Genomic DNA, 18,140 nt, shown 5'->3' on the forward strand with positions numbered 1-18,140 from the left:
CAGCTGCAGGGACATTCCCATTCACACACACAGACATTCCATTAAAACACAAAATAGGAAATGACAGAATATAAGCAAAAAATCTGGGGGCACTAGGCAAAGCATTAAGTTAAATCTGGGGGCACTAGGCAAAGCATTAAGTTAAACGCCATTGTGTTTGTTTTGTGTTGGCTATCTGTTGCTAGACAAGGGCCTACCCTTAAGTTTGATCTGCATACCCAGAGGAACTCCATTGGAAAAAACCAATTTTTCCTTTGCAAGCAGTTAACAACTGGAGATGGCTTTCTGTATTAGGAATGGGAACTTCTGTCCACTTACACTCTCAGTACTGAAAACCCCATCTGACTTAAACCTATGCAGGCCCTGTAGCTGCTGCCATGGTCTGAGTTCATATGTGTGTCAATCCTGCTGTGTCTAGAAGGCCTTGTTTCCTTGGTATTTCCCATCCCCACTGATTCTTAAAATCTTTCTGCCTATTCTTCCATCAAGTTTCATGAGACCTGAAGGGAAGTATTTGACAAAGACATCCCATTTAGGACAACATGTCCAAAGTCTCTCACTTTATACACACTGTCCAGTTGTAGGTCTCTGAATTTGTCTCCATCAACCGCAAGAGAAAGCTTGGGTATAGCAGAATATCATTAGCAGTCATTTTATTGCTACATTCCTTTAGCAGACAGTGGTATCTGGTACCCCCTTGGGTCTAGAACCTATCTAGTCTCAGGTTCTTGGGCAGTGTCAGCATGGTCTCCATCTCATGAAAAAGGACTTCAATCCATTGTGGTTGTTACTCCCACAACTTGTTCGCCACACCACTGCACCAGCACATCCTACAGGCAGGTCACTGCTGTAGACTGAACGTTTGTAGCTGGGCTGTGTGTATCTTTCCCTCTGGTAATATACAGTTACTTCCAGTACGATGAACTCTAGTCCATAGGGGTGAAGGTTCTAGGTAGGCACCAGCTCAATTTTTCTGTACAATGAGTTATGTAGTTGCTGCCTTCAGCAACAGGGCCTCACCATCAGTTTGTGGAGAAAAATCAACAGCGTTAGAAATCACATTGGTAGTTTGGGGATTTCCATAGGTTCCCTTAGCCAATAACTCAATTAGATGCAACCATTTCCAGCAAAGGTTTCATTTGGCTGCAAGAAATGTCTCGTTGGGGCTTTGTCTCCCCTGCTACATGGTGACATCATTTAGATTTCATTCATAAACAGGTTTTAAAAGCCTCTACTGTAGTGGTTTTTCATACAGCACCTCAAATGGTCCTTAGTGTGGTTGTCCCTCTTCCGTCTCCTTCCTTCCCCCTCTTCCCTTCCCCACATTTGATTTTCCCATTCTAGTCTTTCCACTTCTTTCTTTAATGTCTTAAAGTTTTTATTATACAAATCTACCATATGTTTGGTTAGTTACCCCCCACAAAAAACTTTTGAGGCTATTGTTAAAGATATTGTGTTTCTGATTTATCTCTCAATCCATTTGTCGTTTATTTATTGGAAAGCTACTGTTAAGGATGTTCGTTTTTCTTTGCATTTGCTGAAGGTGTTTATCAGCTGTGGAAGTTTAGTGTCAAGAGTTTTCAGAATCATTTATGTATATGATCACATCATCTGAATACAAAGATATTTGGACTTCTTCCTTTCTTATTTTTTTCTCCATTTAGGTTGATGCTGGCAGTGATGCTATAAATGACCTTTATTATGTTGACATATGTCCTTTATATCCCTAGTCTCCAGGAATTTTATCACGACAGGATATTGGGTTTTATCAAACCCCTTCTGCATCTAATAATGCAATCAGACGGTTTTTGTCTTTCTACACTGAATCCATCTGGTCCTGGGTTGGCTTTGGTTGGGAGACTTTTAATTACTGCTCTTATTTCACTCGAGTTTGTAGATCTGTTTAAGTTGCTTATCTAATCTTGATTTAATTTTGGTAGTGTTATGTATCAAAAATTTTATCCATTTCTTTGAGATTTTCTACCTTGATGAAATAAAGTTATTTTAAGCATGTCATCACAACTCACTATTTCCTTCGTTTCTGTTTGTCCCCTTTTGTTTTCTTGTTGATCTTGTCTATTGTCTGTGTGGATGTGTCTTTCCTTAGTTTGGGAAAGTTTTCTTCCATGATTTTGTTGAAATTTTGTTCTGTGTCGCTGACTTTGAACTGATTCTTCTCCCTCATCTATGACGCTAATTCAAAGATTTAATGTTCTCCACGGTGGCTCACATCTCCTGTATGTCCCAACATTTCCCTTGTTATTTTAAATTTTTTTTCAAATTCCTTACTTATTTGATCTAGACCTTCTACTTTATCTTCCATTCCTGACATTCTATCTTCTAAGAGTACTGGTATTCTTTCTTTTGCTTGATTCATTTTACTTTGAAGGCTTTCCTTGAGTTTTCTAGTTGATTCAATTCCATTACCACACCAGTTTGTTCAATTCCATTACCATCTCAGCTTGAGTCTCTTTAATATTTCTATCTTCTTATTAAATCCCATTCTCCAATCCTGAATTGTTTTTGTCATTTCGACCAGTCTTGCATTTGTGTTTTCTTGGGCATCAGTCCTTTATTTTCCCTAAGTTCTTTCACCTTAATTTCACTAAATTGTTTCTTTAAATATTCTTTAAATTCCTTGAATTCTCTGATAAAGTTTATGATTGTGCTTTTAAATGAAGTCTGAGTTCTGGGCTCACCAAGGTAATTCTCGCTGGAAAACATGTCTATTAAGTTTCAGAGAGATGACATTGGCTTGATCTGTCATACGGTTGGTATTTTTGCAATGAGATATGAGCATGTGGACCTTTCGGTTGTTGTTAGTTCTGAGTATAACATTGATAAGAGCAGACGAGGGATATATGGGTAGGTTGGGCCTTGAGGTTGCAAATGGCTCAGGTAGAATGAAGTTAAATGAATGGACAAAGGGGACTGGGCTGGTGTACAGGATGTGCTTCCTGGCCCATGCCTAGAGTGTGGGTGGAAAGGTTGGGTGTGAAATAGAAAGGACCTATAGGCTAGGGGACAGTTAGGAAGAGTCCTGGAAGAAGCCTAGAGATTAGCATGGCACAGGCAGGTGAGGCTAGACTAGACCAAGGTACTATATGTGGAGGTCAGGGAAACTTACCTGGCTAGATCCTAGAAAAGTAAGGAAAAGTTCTGGCAGGGTAAAAAGGTTGGATTTGGTGCAGAAGGGGCCTGAGGGTGGTAGTAGGTAGGGCATGTTTGAGTGGAAGCCTAGAAGGTGCTTCAAGAACAAGTGGGGTGGCCAGTACTGGATGTGGGAAATGGGCTAGATTTATTAGGTTGGGGAAGTGTGGATGGAAAGGCCAGAGACTCACCCACAGCTTGTCTTTTTATAGATTATGATTTTGTAACCTACTCATAAGTCTATGTCTGGCCCTAGATTATGAACATTTCCTTTATTTTTTCTACAAATTTTATACTTTTATGTTTAAATGTATTACCTGAGTCTGAATTTTGCATATAGTATGATGTCTGGATTGAGGTATATTTTTGTTGTTTTTTAAAATATTATTATTTATATAAATGCTTTACTTGCATATTATGTTTATGTACCATGCATGCGCCTGATTCCCAGAGGCCAGAAGAGGGCATCTAATGTTTTGGGGCTGTAGTTACAGATGGCTATGATGTACCACGTGGGTGCTGAGACTCAAGATCATCTAGAAGAACAGCGGGTGCTCTTAACCACTGAGCCACCACTCCAACAACCTGAGGTGCTATATAGGTGTTCAGTTGTTTGGTGCCCCTTGATGAGAAGGGTATCCATCTTCCATTGAAATGGTTTGTACTGTTACCAAAAATCAGCTGGGGACTAAGGCTGGTGGCAGAGGCTTAACATGTGCTCCCTAGGTTCAATTCATAGAACCATTAAATACATAAATAAGCAAGAAATCTACAGGGGACTTGGGTCTATTTCAGAGTTTACCTCTGTTCCATGATCTGTGGAACTGTCCTAATAGTAGTAAAGTATTGGTTACTATTCACTATATACTATAAGCTTCCACAATGAGAAAACCAATTCCTGTTTCCTTTTCCTTTTTTGCCAAGACTGTATTAGCTATCCTAGAGTACATTTTAAAATTAGCTTTCCAGTGTCTATAAAAATTCTTGCTAGATAATATATTAAACCAACAGATCCATATGGGATAGAATCTTCACTGTGTTGAGATTTCCAGTCTGAATATAGTATACTTAACTCTGTTTACATAAATCTTCCTTCCTTTCAATAGCATGTTATAGTTTTCAGTATATAGAACTTCTACATGTTTTCATTATGTATTTGTGTGTGTCTGTCTGTGTGTGTACCAATACAGGTGTGGAGATCAGAGGACAATACACAGGAGTTGCTTCTCTCATTCCACCATCTGCATCCTGAAAAATCAAACTTAGGTCATCAGACTTGCCAATAAATGCCTTAACCACTGAGCCATCTTGCCACCTCCTCTATTTTCATTTCGTTGGGGTTACTATAAATGGTACTGTTTTTAATCCTGTTTCTGCATGTTGTTGGTATTTATGCTGATTTTTACTTTTATGAACGTTATGCTTATCAAATTCATTTACAGTCTAGATCTTGTAATATCTATTTTTTTTGAGATAGGTGTTGGGATAATCTTTTATTAGACTGTGTGAAGGTGTGTTTCTGTTTAACCTCACTGGCCTAAGGTACCTTCTGATTGGTTTAATAAAGAGCTGAATGGCCAATAGTTGGGCAGGAAAGGATTGGTGGGACTTTCGGGGAGAGACAGAAATTCTGGAGCAGGATCTGAGAGGTGGAGATTCACAAGGGAGATGTGGAGGAAGTAAGATGCACAGTACTGAAGAAAAGTAACTAGCCATGTGGCAGAATATAGATTAATATAAATGGGTTAAGTTTCAAGAGCTAGTTGGGACAAGTCTAAGCTAAGACCAAGCTTTCATACTTAATAAAAAGTCTCTGTGTCGTTATTTGTGAGCTGGCAGTACAAAGACCAGTTACGGATAGGGTCTCATATATTCACAGGCTAACCCTTAAACTTGCTATGTAGCTGAAGATGGCTGTGACAGCCTTACCCTAAAGAGCTAGGATCACTGGTAGGCATCACAACTGGTTTATGTGGAGCTGGGGTAGAACATGGGGCTTCTTACAGGCTAGTAAGCACTCTACTACCAATGCATTTACTTTCTCAGCCCCAGAAGCCTTAAAAGTGAGTATTTTAGGATTTTTCCCATACAGACTGTCTTGACATGGACAAAGCTATCTTTTCCTTGCTTTTCTTCTTACCTTCCTTCTCTTCTGGCATCGATTAGAACTTCTAACAGTATAATAATTAACAGCAGTGAGAATGGATCCTTGCCTACAAATCTTAGGGAAAGATTTCAGTTTCTCACCACTAAGTACGAAGTTTGTGGTTGCTCTTCATCAAATGTGATAATTCCTCTCATTCTGCAGGTGTTTAGTCATTTAACCAGAAATGGGCATTAGATTTTGCAAAATGCTTTGCCCAACTAACCAATATAATCTTACAATTTTTCCTGTATACCTTGCAAATATAGAGAAAGTTCAAGGCAAGACTGTTGTAGTGGTTTAAATAAAAATGTCCCCCATAGGCTCATATATTTGAATGTTTAAGGAGTGGAACCATTTGAAAGGATTAAGAGGTGCAGCCTTGTTATAGTAGATGTGGCCTTGATAGAGAAAGTGTGTCAGTGGGGGGATGGGCTTTGAGGTTTCAGAAGCCCAAGTCAAACCCAGTGGCTCTCTCTTCTTCCTGCATACCAGGATGTAGAATACTCTTCAGCACCACGTCTGCCTATGTGCCTATGCTTCTTGCCACGCTGACAGTGAACTAAACATCTGAAACTGTAAGCAAGCCCCATGGTCATGGTGTCTCTTTACAACAATAGAACACTAAGACAGTCGATTTATTCTTTTGAGGTTTTCTGAGATAGGTGTTTCACAAACTCGGGCTAACCTTGAACTTAGGGCAATTCTGTCTCAACCTTACAAGCACTGGGATTATGGGTATAGGCTACCACATTCAGTTCAATTTGTAATACTCTGTGTGTAGAGGGTATATGTACATGCCATTGTGCTCAGGTGGAGATCAAAGGACAGGCTGAGAGAGAGCTAGTTCTTTCCTTCCACATTTAGATAGGTTCTGGGGATCAAACTCAAGTTATCAAACTTGGTGCAAGTGCCCTTACCTGGTGAGCCACCTCACTGATCTACAATATAGAGTATTTTTTAAAAGAAACATTTTAAGAAGAGAAACAACTAACTGATACAAACAATGAATCTGATCAGGCAAATGAGGCATTTAGTGATTTCTTACACTAAGACCTTAATTTGTCTCACATTAGCTTACCTAACTGATCAACCAACAAAAACAGATCGTAAGTTTAATATAATGTATCAAAGTGGGAAATAGCAGTAACAAGTTTTAAGTTAGTTCTCAACTTATAAATATTATTCCTTGAACATTTACACTCGGACATATTACAGCATCATGGTTAAAAGTTTTGTCATTTGTCAGCTAATGACTTGAGCTAAAATATTTAATTCCTATGTAACTGTCCACATGAGAGAAACCAGAAGTATAGATGTCTGAGAATCACTTGTATAACATCTGCATACAGACTTAACAGAGAGGAGAGTAAGGAGATAAAATGGAAACAAGGGTTCACATAACAGGAACCACAAGTCAGGTAAACAGTACATATAGACACATTTTTTTTTTCTTTAAGACTGAAAAGCTTCATAATGTTAATCTAACAGAGAAAGGAGTTTTAGGAATGAGTTAATCCAGAAAAAGGATCTAATTTAAGATACCAAGATTTGAAGTAAGTTCCAAATATATTCTTAGAAAACACAAGTATATAGAGAAATAAATATACTTTCTTGGTTGGCAATTTAAATTCCTATAAAATAGGTTCACATCAAAATAGAATCTGGTGAAGATAACTGTCTTAGTCAAATTCTATCTATTGCTGTGGAGAGACAGCATGACCACAGCAACTCTTGTAAAGGAAAACATTTAATTGGGGCTGACGTAAAGTTTAGAAGTTTAATTTGTTATCATCATGGCAGGAAGCATGGAGGCGTGCAGGCAGACATGGTGCTGGAGAGGTAGCTGACTTCTACATCTGGATCAGCAGGCAGCAGGAAGAGAGCCACTGGGCCTGGCTTGGGCACTTGAAACCCCAAAGCTCACTCCCGGTGACACACTTCCTCCAACAAGGCTACACTTCCTAGTATCACTCCCATAAGCATTAAAATATGAGCCTATGGGATCCATTCTTATTCAGACCAAGGTAACTCTCTAAACTCTTCCAAATAAAATGAAAGAAAATAATCTTGACACCACCTGCATTCAGTTAGCAACAAATAAGTTTTCTCCTATTGTAGGTCGTGGAAATAGGGAGGGCACCTACCATACACAGACCAGAGAGGATTAAGAGAGCATCTTCCTTAAATGTTGTGGAATTTTAACAGTGACACAGTGTTTCTCAAAACACCCAGAAGCCTTAGTAAAATAGATGCTGACTGTATAGAATTATGAACTATTTAGTTATATGAATTTTTATTTATTAGTACTACTGTGTGTTTATATACGGTATGTGTGTGAGAACGTGTACTACGAAGGATGTGTGAAAATTAGGACAACTTGTGGAGTGGGTTCTCTCCTTCTACCGTACAAAAAGTGCCTCTACATGCCGAGCCACCTTGGCAGCCCTGGTGTGGCTGTACTGAGTGGTTTTAGGGATTACTGGTGGGCCAAAGTATTTTCATAATTCAAGTTATACACAATTTTCACATAGAAAAAAATTACCCCTTGCTCTGTGTACCAGTTTTTTGAGATAGGGTTTCATGTAGCCGAGCCTGACCTTAAACTTGCTATGTAGTAGATGACCCTTGTCCTCAATCTTTCATCCTTTACTTCCCCCAGTGTTGTGATCACAGGAATGAGGTGTCACATCCCCAACCAGAACAATACCTTAACTCATTTCTTGAGATGCACATTCCCCTTACCTTCCGGAGTTCAACTGTCACTTCATTTCTGTGTCTTCGCATTGTCTACAAATAAAAATAAAGATCACATTAGTATCAAAGTATTAGTACTACTAATATGCAAATTGTTTCTTTTTAAGAATCAACTTAATTTTCTTAAAAGTTTTTGAGGTTTATTTTATATGTACGTTTACCTGAATATATGTCTCTGTATCACATGTATACAGTGCACAGAGGCCAGAAGAGGGCACTGAATCTCCTAGGACTACAGAAGAATGCGAGCCACCAGGTGATGTCAGGAATTGAACCTGTATCTTCTGCAAGAGCAGCCAAAGCCCCTAACTATTAAGTCATCTCTTCAGCTCCCAAATTTAATCTTAAAAATTAAAAACTATTATTTATTTAATCTGTTTGTTTTTAAGACAGGATCTCACTACATAACCTAGGCTGGCCTTAAATTCAAACTCCTCCTATTCCAGCTCCCTTCCAAGTTTAAGATCATAAGCCTGTGCCATTGCATCTACCTGATCAACTCTTTTTTAAATAATGAACTGTAATTAGCTAAAAAGATGACAACTGAGCCAGGTAATGGTGGCGCACGCCTTTAATCCCAGCTGGTGGATCCCTGTGAGTTCAAGGCCAGCCTGATCTACAAAGTGAGTTTCAGGACAGCCAGGGCTAAACAGGGAGACCCTGTCTTAGAGTGGGTGGGGGCTGACATTGTTTTATCAAACATCTGTTGGTTGATTTGTATAAACTGAGGAGTAGATTGGCTATCAATGAACTACTATTCTATCTAAATTGCATGTGTATGTTTTGTTGCTATTGTTGGTAGTGGTGGTGATGGTTGTTGTGGGGGGGGGAAGGTGAGCGTGTGAGCTGTGTCCTTGCTTCTGTATATTTTGCATAGGAAATCTAAACTGCCTTACTCTCTCCTATCTTGTCTCTTGACAAATACCACAGAAACAATCACCTGTAGTAAACTCGTGGGTTCTAAGCAAGGGGGTGCCGTTAAATTCCCTAGGAAGAAAATGGACATAGAATCAAGAATGCCCACACCCTCATCCACAAGCTACCTCATTCTTCCAGTAAGTTATAGTTTTGCTTAGGCAGTCAGACGAAGTGATATCCAATGAAGTGATCTCTAATGATTCATATTTCAAAGTATCGTGCAATTTGCACTTGATTACAGCCTGGTCCTGTATGAGCAGCTGCCACATGCTTCTGCTACCATACCTTCCCTACCACGATGGACGCTACCCCCTCCATCTATGAATCAAAATAAATTCTGCCACCTTAAGTTACTTCCTTCAGGTACGTGCTCACCGCTGCTGTAACAACCCATGCAGTGCAGACAGGCTGTTGGAACTGGCTTGCAGGAGGAATGTAAAAGAGTTTACAAACAGGTACTAGGGAGCAAGAGCACATTCTGTTAGGAGGCAGGGAAGTCAGAAATTATGATGCCAGCAGAAATAGAGGTAGTAAATATTGTGTTCATGAAGTTCCATAGGAAAACAAAGATTCTATAGGAACTAGACCAAAAGCTAACCATGTTACATTCTGGGGTAAAAAAAAAAATCTGGCTACATTCTATCTGAGAATTTTAATGAGGCTGAATTCAAAAGTAATGAACTAATTTGTTTGGAGAAGGAAACTTCAAGATATCCTAGCATTCAGGTTACTGCATGGGTGGTGCTCATTGCCTTTAGCCTGCTTTATAGCAAGAACTCTAAGCAGAAAACAGAGAAGAATATGTAAAATGTGCAATTTGATAAGGAAAAGGGTGTTAGAAGCGGCAGACAGACATGACAAAGCTGCTGCAAATGTTAAGGAAGTAAGGGCAGTAAAGAAGAAACTGCACACTGTAATGACACACTAAAAATAATTTTTGTCAGGCTTAAGAGTTTCATGGGTTAAGAGTGTTTGCTGATCCTTAAGAAGATGACAATTTGGTTCCTAGCTTGCATATTGGGCAGCTCATGGCCACCTGCAACTCTAGCTCCAGGAATGCAAACCCTCTTCTTGTTTCTGAAAACAACTACACATCCATGGTGTTTTAATGGCAACATCCCATCTATAAAAGACTCAGCATTGTAAAACTAAACATATGTTTGAAAAACTCATTTGACAGCAGAATGTCTGAAAAACGAGAATACCTCTGTAAGAGTCCTCTGCTCAAAAAATGGCTGCCTGGAGAAGTCTACTGCCTGGGTTAAGCTATGAAGACATGTGGCCACTACAGCCACAGCAGAACTCGGAGTTCAATTTTGCAGGCATGAAAAATACAAGGGTTCAAGGGTCATGAAGACTTACACCAATGTTTCTGAAGAGGTCAAGCAAGGTGTGGCAAGAGCAGATTCACTGCAAGGAGAATCTGTGTGGCCACTGTGTAAAACTAAGGTAAAGCCTAAATTTCAGTGATGACCCCAACGTGCTGAAAATGTCAGCAATAAAGGATGTCTACAGAGAGAAGCTGGTCCAAAAAAGAGGCCATGTGTGCTGCAAGGAATAGAGGTGTAGAGTGAGGTCACCTCAAGACCAGTGGGACCCACATAAGGGTTCTGATGCCAGACATGGGATACTGGGCTTGGTCTTTCCATGTTAGGTCTCCATTCCTCCCTTTGGAATAGGAGTGATTATTCTCTGTCACTGTAGACTGAAACCTGATTTCTTTTGAATTTATAGGGACTCACATTTAAGAGATTGCCTTGAGTCTCAGAAAAGGCTGGATTTTTAAACAAAGCTGAAACTGTAGACTTTGAGCTGTATGTATTTGACCATAAATTTATGGAGAGCCAGTAGCAGAATGCCATGGTTTGAGTATGAAATGTCCCCTACAATCTCATGTGACTGCTAAATTCACTTTCTCACTAGTTAACTTCCCAAACAAGTCAGAAATTGGCAAGATGAACTTTGAAAATCTTCCAATTATATACCTCAAATGACTCCTTCAGATTTAAAGACAAATGCATTAGTTACTTACTTACTTACTTATTTATTTTTAAGCAAGAACTGCTAGACTGGGGGTTGGGGACCAGAAAAAACAAGGAGGAAGTAACAAAGAAAAGAAACTGATAGTTCAGTGGTTAAGAACACTGATTGTTCTTGCAAAAAAACAAACAAACAAACAAAAAAACCCATATTTGATTCCTGGCACCCACACAGGGGCTCACAACTATCTGTAACTCCAGGCCCAGGGGGATCCAATGTCCTCTTCTGGCATCTGCTAGCACTGTGCACATGTGAACACAGATATGCAGGCAAAACACTTATACATAAAATGAAAAACAATTTTAAAAAGAATAAAAGTTGATAAAACTGAAAAAAGGCAAAACAATAAAATTCAGTTCTCGATCTATCTGAAAGCAAAATCAGCATAAGTGACAAAACACAGAAAAAAATAAACACAGAAAGAAAAACAAAGGAGGTCACAAACTTCTTATACTGGAAATCAAAATGGCAGCAACACGGTCTATAACGTAACAAGAAAAAGAATAACTGGAAATATATAAATCTGTTAATTTAGATTACCTGGTTGAGCTGAAAACCAAATTACTATGTTTTAAACAACAGAAGAAGTTAACAATACTATAACTAATGATGAAATTAAATTTCATCATTAAATTAAATTTGTAATTTAAGTGTTTTCCTGTCAGATTTAAATGGAGAAATTTTCTAATGTCTGGGGGAAAAATCATAACATCACCTCTTTTCAAAAATAAGACAAGGTAAGTAACAAGAATACTACAAGCCAATATTCCCTATGGCACAGATGTGGAAACTCTTAAGCAAGAAAAATTACCAAATAATATTCAATATATAGTAATTCTTCCCTATCAGGAGCTTTTCTTTCCAAGCTTCTACCCACTGTCAACTGCAGTCTAAAAGTATTAAACGGGGGCTGGGGTGATTGGTCAGTGAGTAAGAGTGTTTGTTGTGCCAGCATGAGGACTTGAAATTAAAATCCAGATGTTACTCCTGACACACATGCAAGCGTGCACGCGCACGCACACACACACACACACACACACACACACACACACACACACACCCTGGCATGTCCATGCATGCCTGTAGTCCAAGCATTAGAAGGTGGAGAGAGTCTGGCCCCAGCAACTCAATAGCCAGCATATGACCATGTTACAGGTACGGTAAGAGACTGTTTCAAGTGAATAAAGCAAAACATGCCAAGTCCTTCTATAGCTCCCACTCATAAGCCAATAAGTACACACAATATATACACAAATTCATATAAAGCACACAAATTCAATGAAAAAACACAAAAAAACTATTCTGTACCATTCTGAGCAGCATGATAAATGCTACCTTCTCATCCGACAAAGAATCCCTTTGTTCTGTTTAGTAATTACTTAACACCATGTTAGCTATCTCAGTAGCTGTGTAGCATTGGACTGTGTTCAGGTAACCCTCATGTGGCATTCCAATGCTATATTAAAATGCCCAGTTGTCTTCATTCACCCCACCTCACCTCATCTAATCTCATCTTGTAGGCAGTGAGCCACCTCAAATCATCATCACAGGAGTACAATATGATAAAGTATGTTGAGAGAGAGAGATAAGCCATGTAAACGTTATTATAATATATTGTTAAAGCTGTTTAACTTCTGCTAATCTCTTACTGTTCAGTTAAACAGAATATCAATATTTATATATAGGGGGAAAGTTAGTTATATACACAGTATAATAGAATCCATACCACAGTTTCAGATACCAGTAAAGATCTTAGAACGTAGTTCCCGAGGGTTGGGTGGGGGCACATGGGCAAACAATGACATACTGTACAAAACTATACACCATAACCAAGTGGACTTTACTCCAGAATCCAAGACTGTTTCTGTATTAGAAAACTAATCGTTGTGAACCATATTAACAAACAAAAAAGGATAAAATATTCGACAAAATTCTACAGCCAGTTGGGCATGGAGGCATACACCTTCAATCCCAGTGGGAATTCCTGGCCAGCATGGATACATACCAAAACCCTGCCTTAAAAACAAAACAACAACAAAAACTAAACCCATGCATAATGAAAATCTTTCAGAAAAATATCAAAAGTGGTTCTTCAAATCAAACAAAAGAACTACAAAAAACAAAACCAAAAAAGACGTAAAAACTGTTAATAACATATCTGAGAACACAAGTCTGAGTATCTTCCTCAAAAGACTGAGAAGACAAAGATTTCACTTCCACAGTTCTCAATCAATACTATAATGCCAGGAGCTCTTGGCAGTAAAGGAAGGTAAGAAAAGGAAGCAAAGATACACAGACCAGAATGCAACAACAACAAAACAAAAACAAACGAAATGGTCCCCATCTAGAGCCAGCAGAACTGTCAATAGAAAACCCCAAAGAACCTACCAATAATTTCTGTATCTAACTAGTACGTTCAATGAAGTCACAAAACAAAAAATAAAAACACAAACTATACTTCTACATTAGCAATAAAAACACAGACAACAGCATTTACAATAAAGTTTTACCCTTTGAAAAATTTACATATTCAGGATTACACAAGCTACAATTTACTGGAGATTCAGAGAGAGGCACATTTTAAATTGCAGTAAACAGCAAAACAAACAACAACAGCAAAAAACTAAAACCAATTCCTGCGCCCTACAATAGATGTTCATATGCTAAGCCTGACAAAGCTGAGCCACAGACACTGGGCATGTACCTTTCTCAAAAACATATTAACAAATGTGATGTTAGTTTAAAAAACCAAAGAGGTGCTGAGGAGACTCCTGAGTGGATACAAGTGCATGCTGTGTCAGCAGGCCGACATGAGTTCAGATTCTCAGCACCCACATAAAAAGCCAGGAGTGGGTCCCTGCATCTGTAACCTCAGCATTGGGGATTGGGTGGGTGGTAGAGACAGGAGGATCACTGGCACCTGTTGGCCAGCAGCCAAGCTGAAAATCAACATACACCAGGTTTAGTGACAGACCACTTCAAGGGATATAGCAAATAACTATAAAAGAGAATCGTCTTCCTCCATTAGAACAGTTGCGTGTGCACACACACACGTGCACACACAAGCCCTACATATACATCAAATGAGCCATCACACAAACACCTCAGATTATTATCTTAACTTTGCTCCATCCAGTGGGGTGCAGGACCACAAGGTAGGGAAAACGGCAGTTATCAAGGTGGCTGTAGTCCAATCAACCTGGATTTTTATAATCTAGCAATACATAAGCAAGACTTGTATGAATAAATTACACAACACTGATAAAAGAAGTCAATGGGAAGATGGCTTGGTGGATGAAGAAAGTGTTTACCATGCAAGCAATATCTGAGTTCAGGACCCTTGAATTTACGTAAAGCCTAGGTAAGGCGTACATCTGTAAACCTAAGCACTCCTATGCAAAACAGAAGGAAGAAAAACGGACTGTCTCAAGGACATAGAAGGTGAGGATCCATACCCAAGTTTGTACTCTGACCTCCAAACCTATGCACACCTTCTTTCCCCCACCCTGCTTGCTTGCTCGCTCGCTCTCTCTCGCTCTCTCTCTCTCTCTCTCTCTCTCTCACACACACACACACACAAATGCCAATTTTTTTACATTTTAAAATTAATCCAATGATTATATAAACAAATGAAGAATATAATGTTTATGTATTAGTAGATGTAACTTGGTAAGGAAGTCAGTTCTTCCCATAATGATACAAGTTTATAAAACAATTCCTATCAAAATCCCTGGGATTGTCCTATGGGCAGCCTGACAGAAAAGCTTTGTAATGACACCAGATGTTGGCAAAAAGAAGAAAGTTCATACCTTGTTGGGGAATATAAAACAAACAATTATTCAAGAACAATTGATATCTTTTTTTTTTTTTTTTGGTTTTTTTCGAGACAGGGTTTCTCTGTAGCTTTGGTGCCTCTCCCGGAACTAGCTCTTGTAGACTAGGCTGGCCTCGAACTCCCAGAGATCCGCTTGCCTCTGCCTCCCGAGTACTGGGATTAAAGGCGTGCACCACCACCTCCTGGCCTAGACACTAAACTTCTAAGCATTCATCCCAGTAGAAAGAAGCTTATTTTCATAAGAAACCAATACCCTACGTTTAAAACAGCTTTACTTCTAGCAGTCAAACAAAAAAAGCAACAACAAACTATTTTCCACACCTAAACTGCAACACATCTGTACCATGGAACATTGTTCTAAACCAGTAACACGTGTATAAGAAAGTCAGATGATGGGCTGGAGAGATGGCTCAGTGGTTAAGAGCACTGACTGCTCTTCCAAAAGTTCTGAGTTCCCAGAACAACCACATGGTGGCTCACAGCCATCTATGATGAGACCTAGCGCCCCCTTCTGGCATGCAGGCACACATGGAAGGAATGCCATACACATAATAAATAAATAAAATAAATCTTTAAAAAAAAAAAGAAAGTCAGGTGATGAGATTAAAAGGCTTCAGGCTAATGGCATGATTTGGATAAGTATCCCCCAAAGGACCCTAGCCTATAGTATTACTCGAAAGTTCGAAGTCTTTAAGAAGCAGAACCTAGTGTAAGAAAAATAGGACACTGAAGGTGTGACCTCTCCCTAACAACTTTCTTTGCTTATCCACTGCCAAGAATGAACAGGGCTTCCTCCACCATACACTCCCAACATAATGGTACTGTGTGGCCACAGGCCCAAATGACCATAAATTCCAACTCTGAAACCATAAACTAAATAACCCTTTCCTCCTGGAAGCTGACAATCTGAAGTACTTCATCGTGGTATAGGAAAACTGATTAATAATGTAAAAAACAGACCTCAAACTAACAATCTCATGGACAATTCTGGTGATGTTAAATCTGGTTGTTAATTTATTAGATTAAAGTATGGCCAGGTAGCTGGCTAAAAAAACAAACAGCCTGGCAGTGGTAGCACACGCCTTTAATCCCAGCACTTGGGAGGCAGAGGCAGGTGGATCTCTGTGAGCTCGAGGCCAGCCTGGTTTCCAAGACAGGCACCAAAGCTACAGAAAAACCCTGTCTCGGAAAAAAAAACAGAAAACAAACAAACAAACCTCATTATTATCAGTGTTTAAGTAGGCACTGAGTTCATTCTTCTTCAGGTGGCTTGGCATTTAGACATCAATAAACTGTCTGGTGTATGTCTGTAAGGGTGTCTCAAAGGATAGTAGCATCTACGTTGGCAAGCTGAGTGAAAAAAAAAAATCTGTCAGCAACATAGGTGGGCACCAGCCAATAAGCTGAGCATCCATGCAGAACATCTGGGGAGTCTTCCTTCTCTGCCTTGGAGCACACTCCCTACGCTTTGGACTCACAGTGGTATGCCTGCCTTTCCCTTGCTGCCCCTCATGGGCCTTCAGCTTTAGTCAGAGCGACACTGGACAGTGAGTCTTGAGAACAACTGGCCGTTAGGTTGACATTGGGGTGTGTGGAGAAGGAAGTGTGACAATGCCACTGCAGTGAGTTTTAAGAAGCCTTATATTTTAAGTAAAATCATCTTCTTAATAATAAAACCAGTAACTTTTGGGAAAAGTTCAGAGAGGGCTGCTTTTCTACAACAACTGCATTGTGTCTGGTGGGGTGGGGCCTGTAATATGCTGCTGCACCAGATTAAGCCTGAGGAAAAGTCCTAAGATCAAGTGACAAGGAAACTAACGATAAATACCCACTGCATATTGGGAACGAAGTCCCACCCCAGATGAAAACTGCAGAGCTAAACAGTAAAAGAATTATTTAGTCAGAACTTCAAAATGGCCCCAGCAGGCTGTTTCTTACACAAGCAGATATGTGAGTTTACTACAGAAAAGCAGTCTCCAAAAATTAATCATGTCCCTAGACATTAGAAAATAAACCACAATAAACAGAACCATAATCAGAATAAGAATGAATGGCAAGAACTGCAAGAGAATGTAAGCTCCTCCTTTTCAGATCTGAAATACCAGAGTTAAGTTATAAAATGTAAACTGATTACTATAGCAAAAATTTAAAGTAAAGACAAACAATTTAAAATATCAGGATGTGCCGGGCAGTGGTGGCACATACCTTTAATCCCAAAACTCAGGAGGCAGAGGCAGGCTGATCTCTGTGAATTCTAGTCTAGCATGGTCTACAGAGCAAGTTCCAGGACAGGATCCAAAGGTACAGAAAAATCCTGCCTCAAAATAAATAAATAAATAAACAAACAAACAAACAAACTTAATATCAGGGTGTAAGAAATGATCAGAAATAATTCTAAAAAAGAGAAGAACCAAAAAATGCTGAAATACAATAATAAAACACAAAAGTATAAACTATTAGTTTCTATAGATTTAGTGTGATTTATTTACATATTTTGTTAACTTTAAAGTAAGTCAGAAGAGGGGCATGAGATGGCTTGACAGGTAAAAGTATTTGCTAACTAAATTCAATCCCTAGGACCCATAGAAGCATGAGGTCACTGTGCTCACAGATAAGCATTGGGGAAACCAGGAATGTTAAACACACAGAGCTGCCTCTTCAGAAGAAGAGATATATAATCTGGTTTTCACCCAGAAGGCTGGGAATGAGTGAACTCTGCATTACCTATTTGACCAAGGCCACATCTGGCTCCCCCAGACTTCCCTAAACAGGACCTGAGATGGTGCATAGCCTGATGACCTCTGTACCATCTATCTACATGACCAAGACTGCACCAGATCCTGCCCTAGGCCCTTAAGGTGACACGTATAGTCCATCTACAGAACCCATCTTTATGGAAGAGCTGACATGTACTTTGAGACGAATTTCAATGAAATTATGCCTCCAGTTTTCTTGTGTAAAGAGGATTATGTTACACAAGAAAACTTTTTTCAAATTGTACTGTACTTAAAAATGCCTAAAATAAACTGCCCGGTGTCAGACTCCACAAGTTTGAACCAATACCAGCTACTGAGTAATGGTGAACCAGACCTCATTCTTGCCTAATGCAGATCAACACTGCGGGCTGTGGGGTCTGCTGAAACCCCTCACAAAGACCCACATGGTAAGAGACAACCACACTCTCGACTGTCCCCCTGATACACACACAGAGAGACAGAGAGAGAGGGAGGGAGGGAGGGAGGGAGGGACGGAGGGAGGGACGGAGAGAGAGAGAGAGTAAATAAATAAAAGTAAAAA

General features: G+C 39.4%; 1 protein-coding gene across 1 annotated transcript in view; it reads right to left on the reverse strand.

The window, feature by feature from the left end:
* Kpna3 (karyopherin subunit alpha 3) overlaps positions 1 to 18,140 on the reverse strand; it is a 69,867-nt gene that overhangs the window by 32,043 nt on the left and 19,684 nt on the right. The window contains exon 2 of the mRNA XM_075950237.1: positions 8,039 to 8,083. Coding sequence (XP_075806352.1) covers positions 8,039 to 8,083 — 45 coding nt within the window. The remainder of the gene's footprint in view (positions 1 to 8,038; positions 8,084 to 18,140) is intronic.

Source organism: Microtus pennsylvanicus, chromosome 15 (assembly GCF_037038515.1).
Source record: "Microtus pennsylvanicus isolate mMicPen1 chromosome 15, mMicPen1.hap1, whole genome shotgun sequence".
Lineage (NCBI taxonomy): Eukaryota > Metazoa > Chordata > Mammalia > Rodentia > Cricetidae > Microtus > Microtus pennsylvanicus.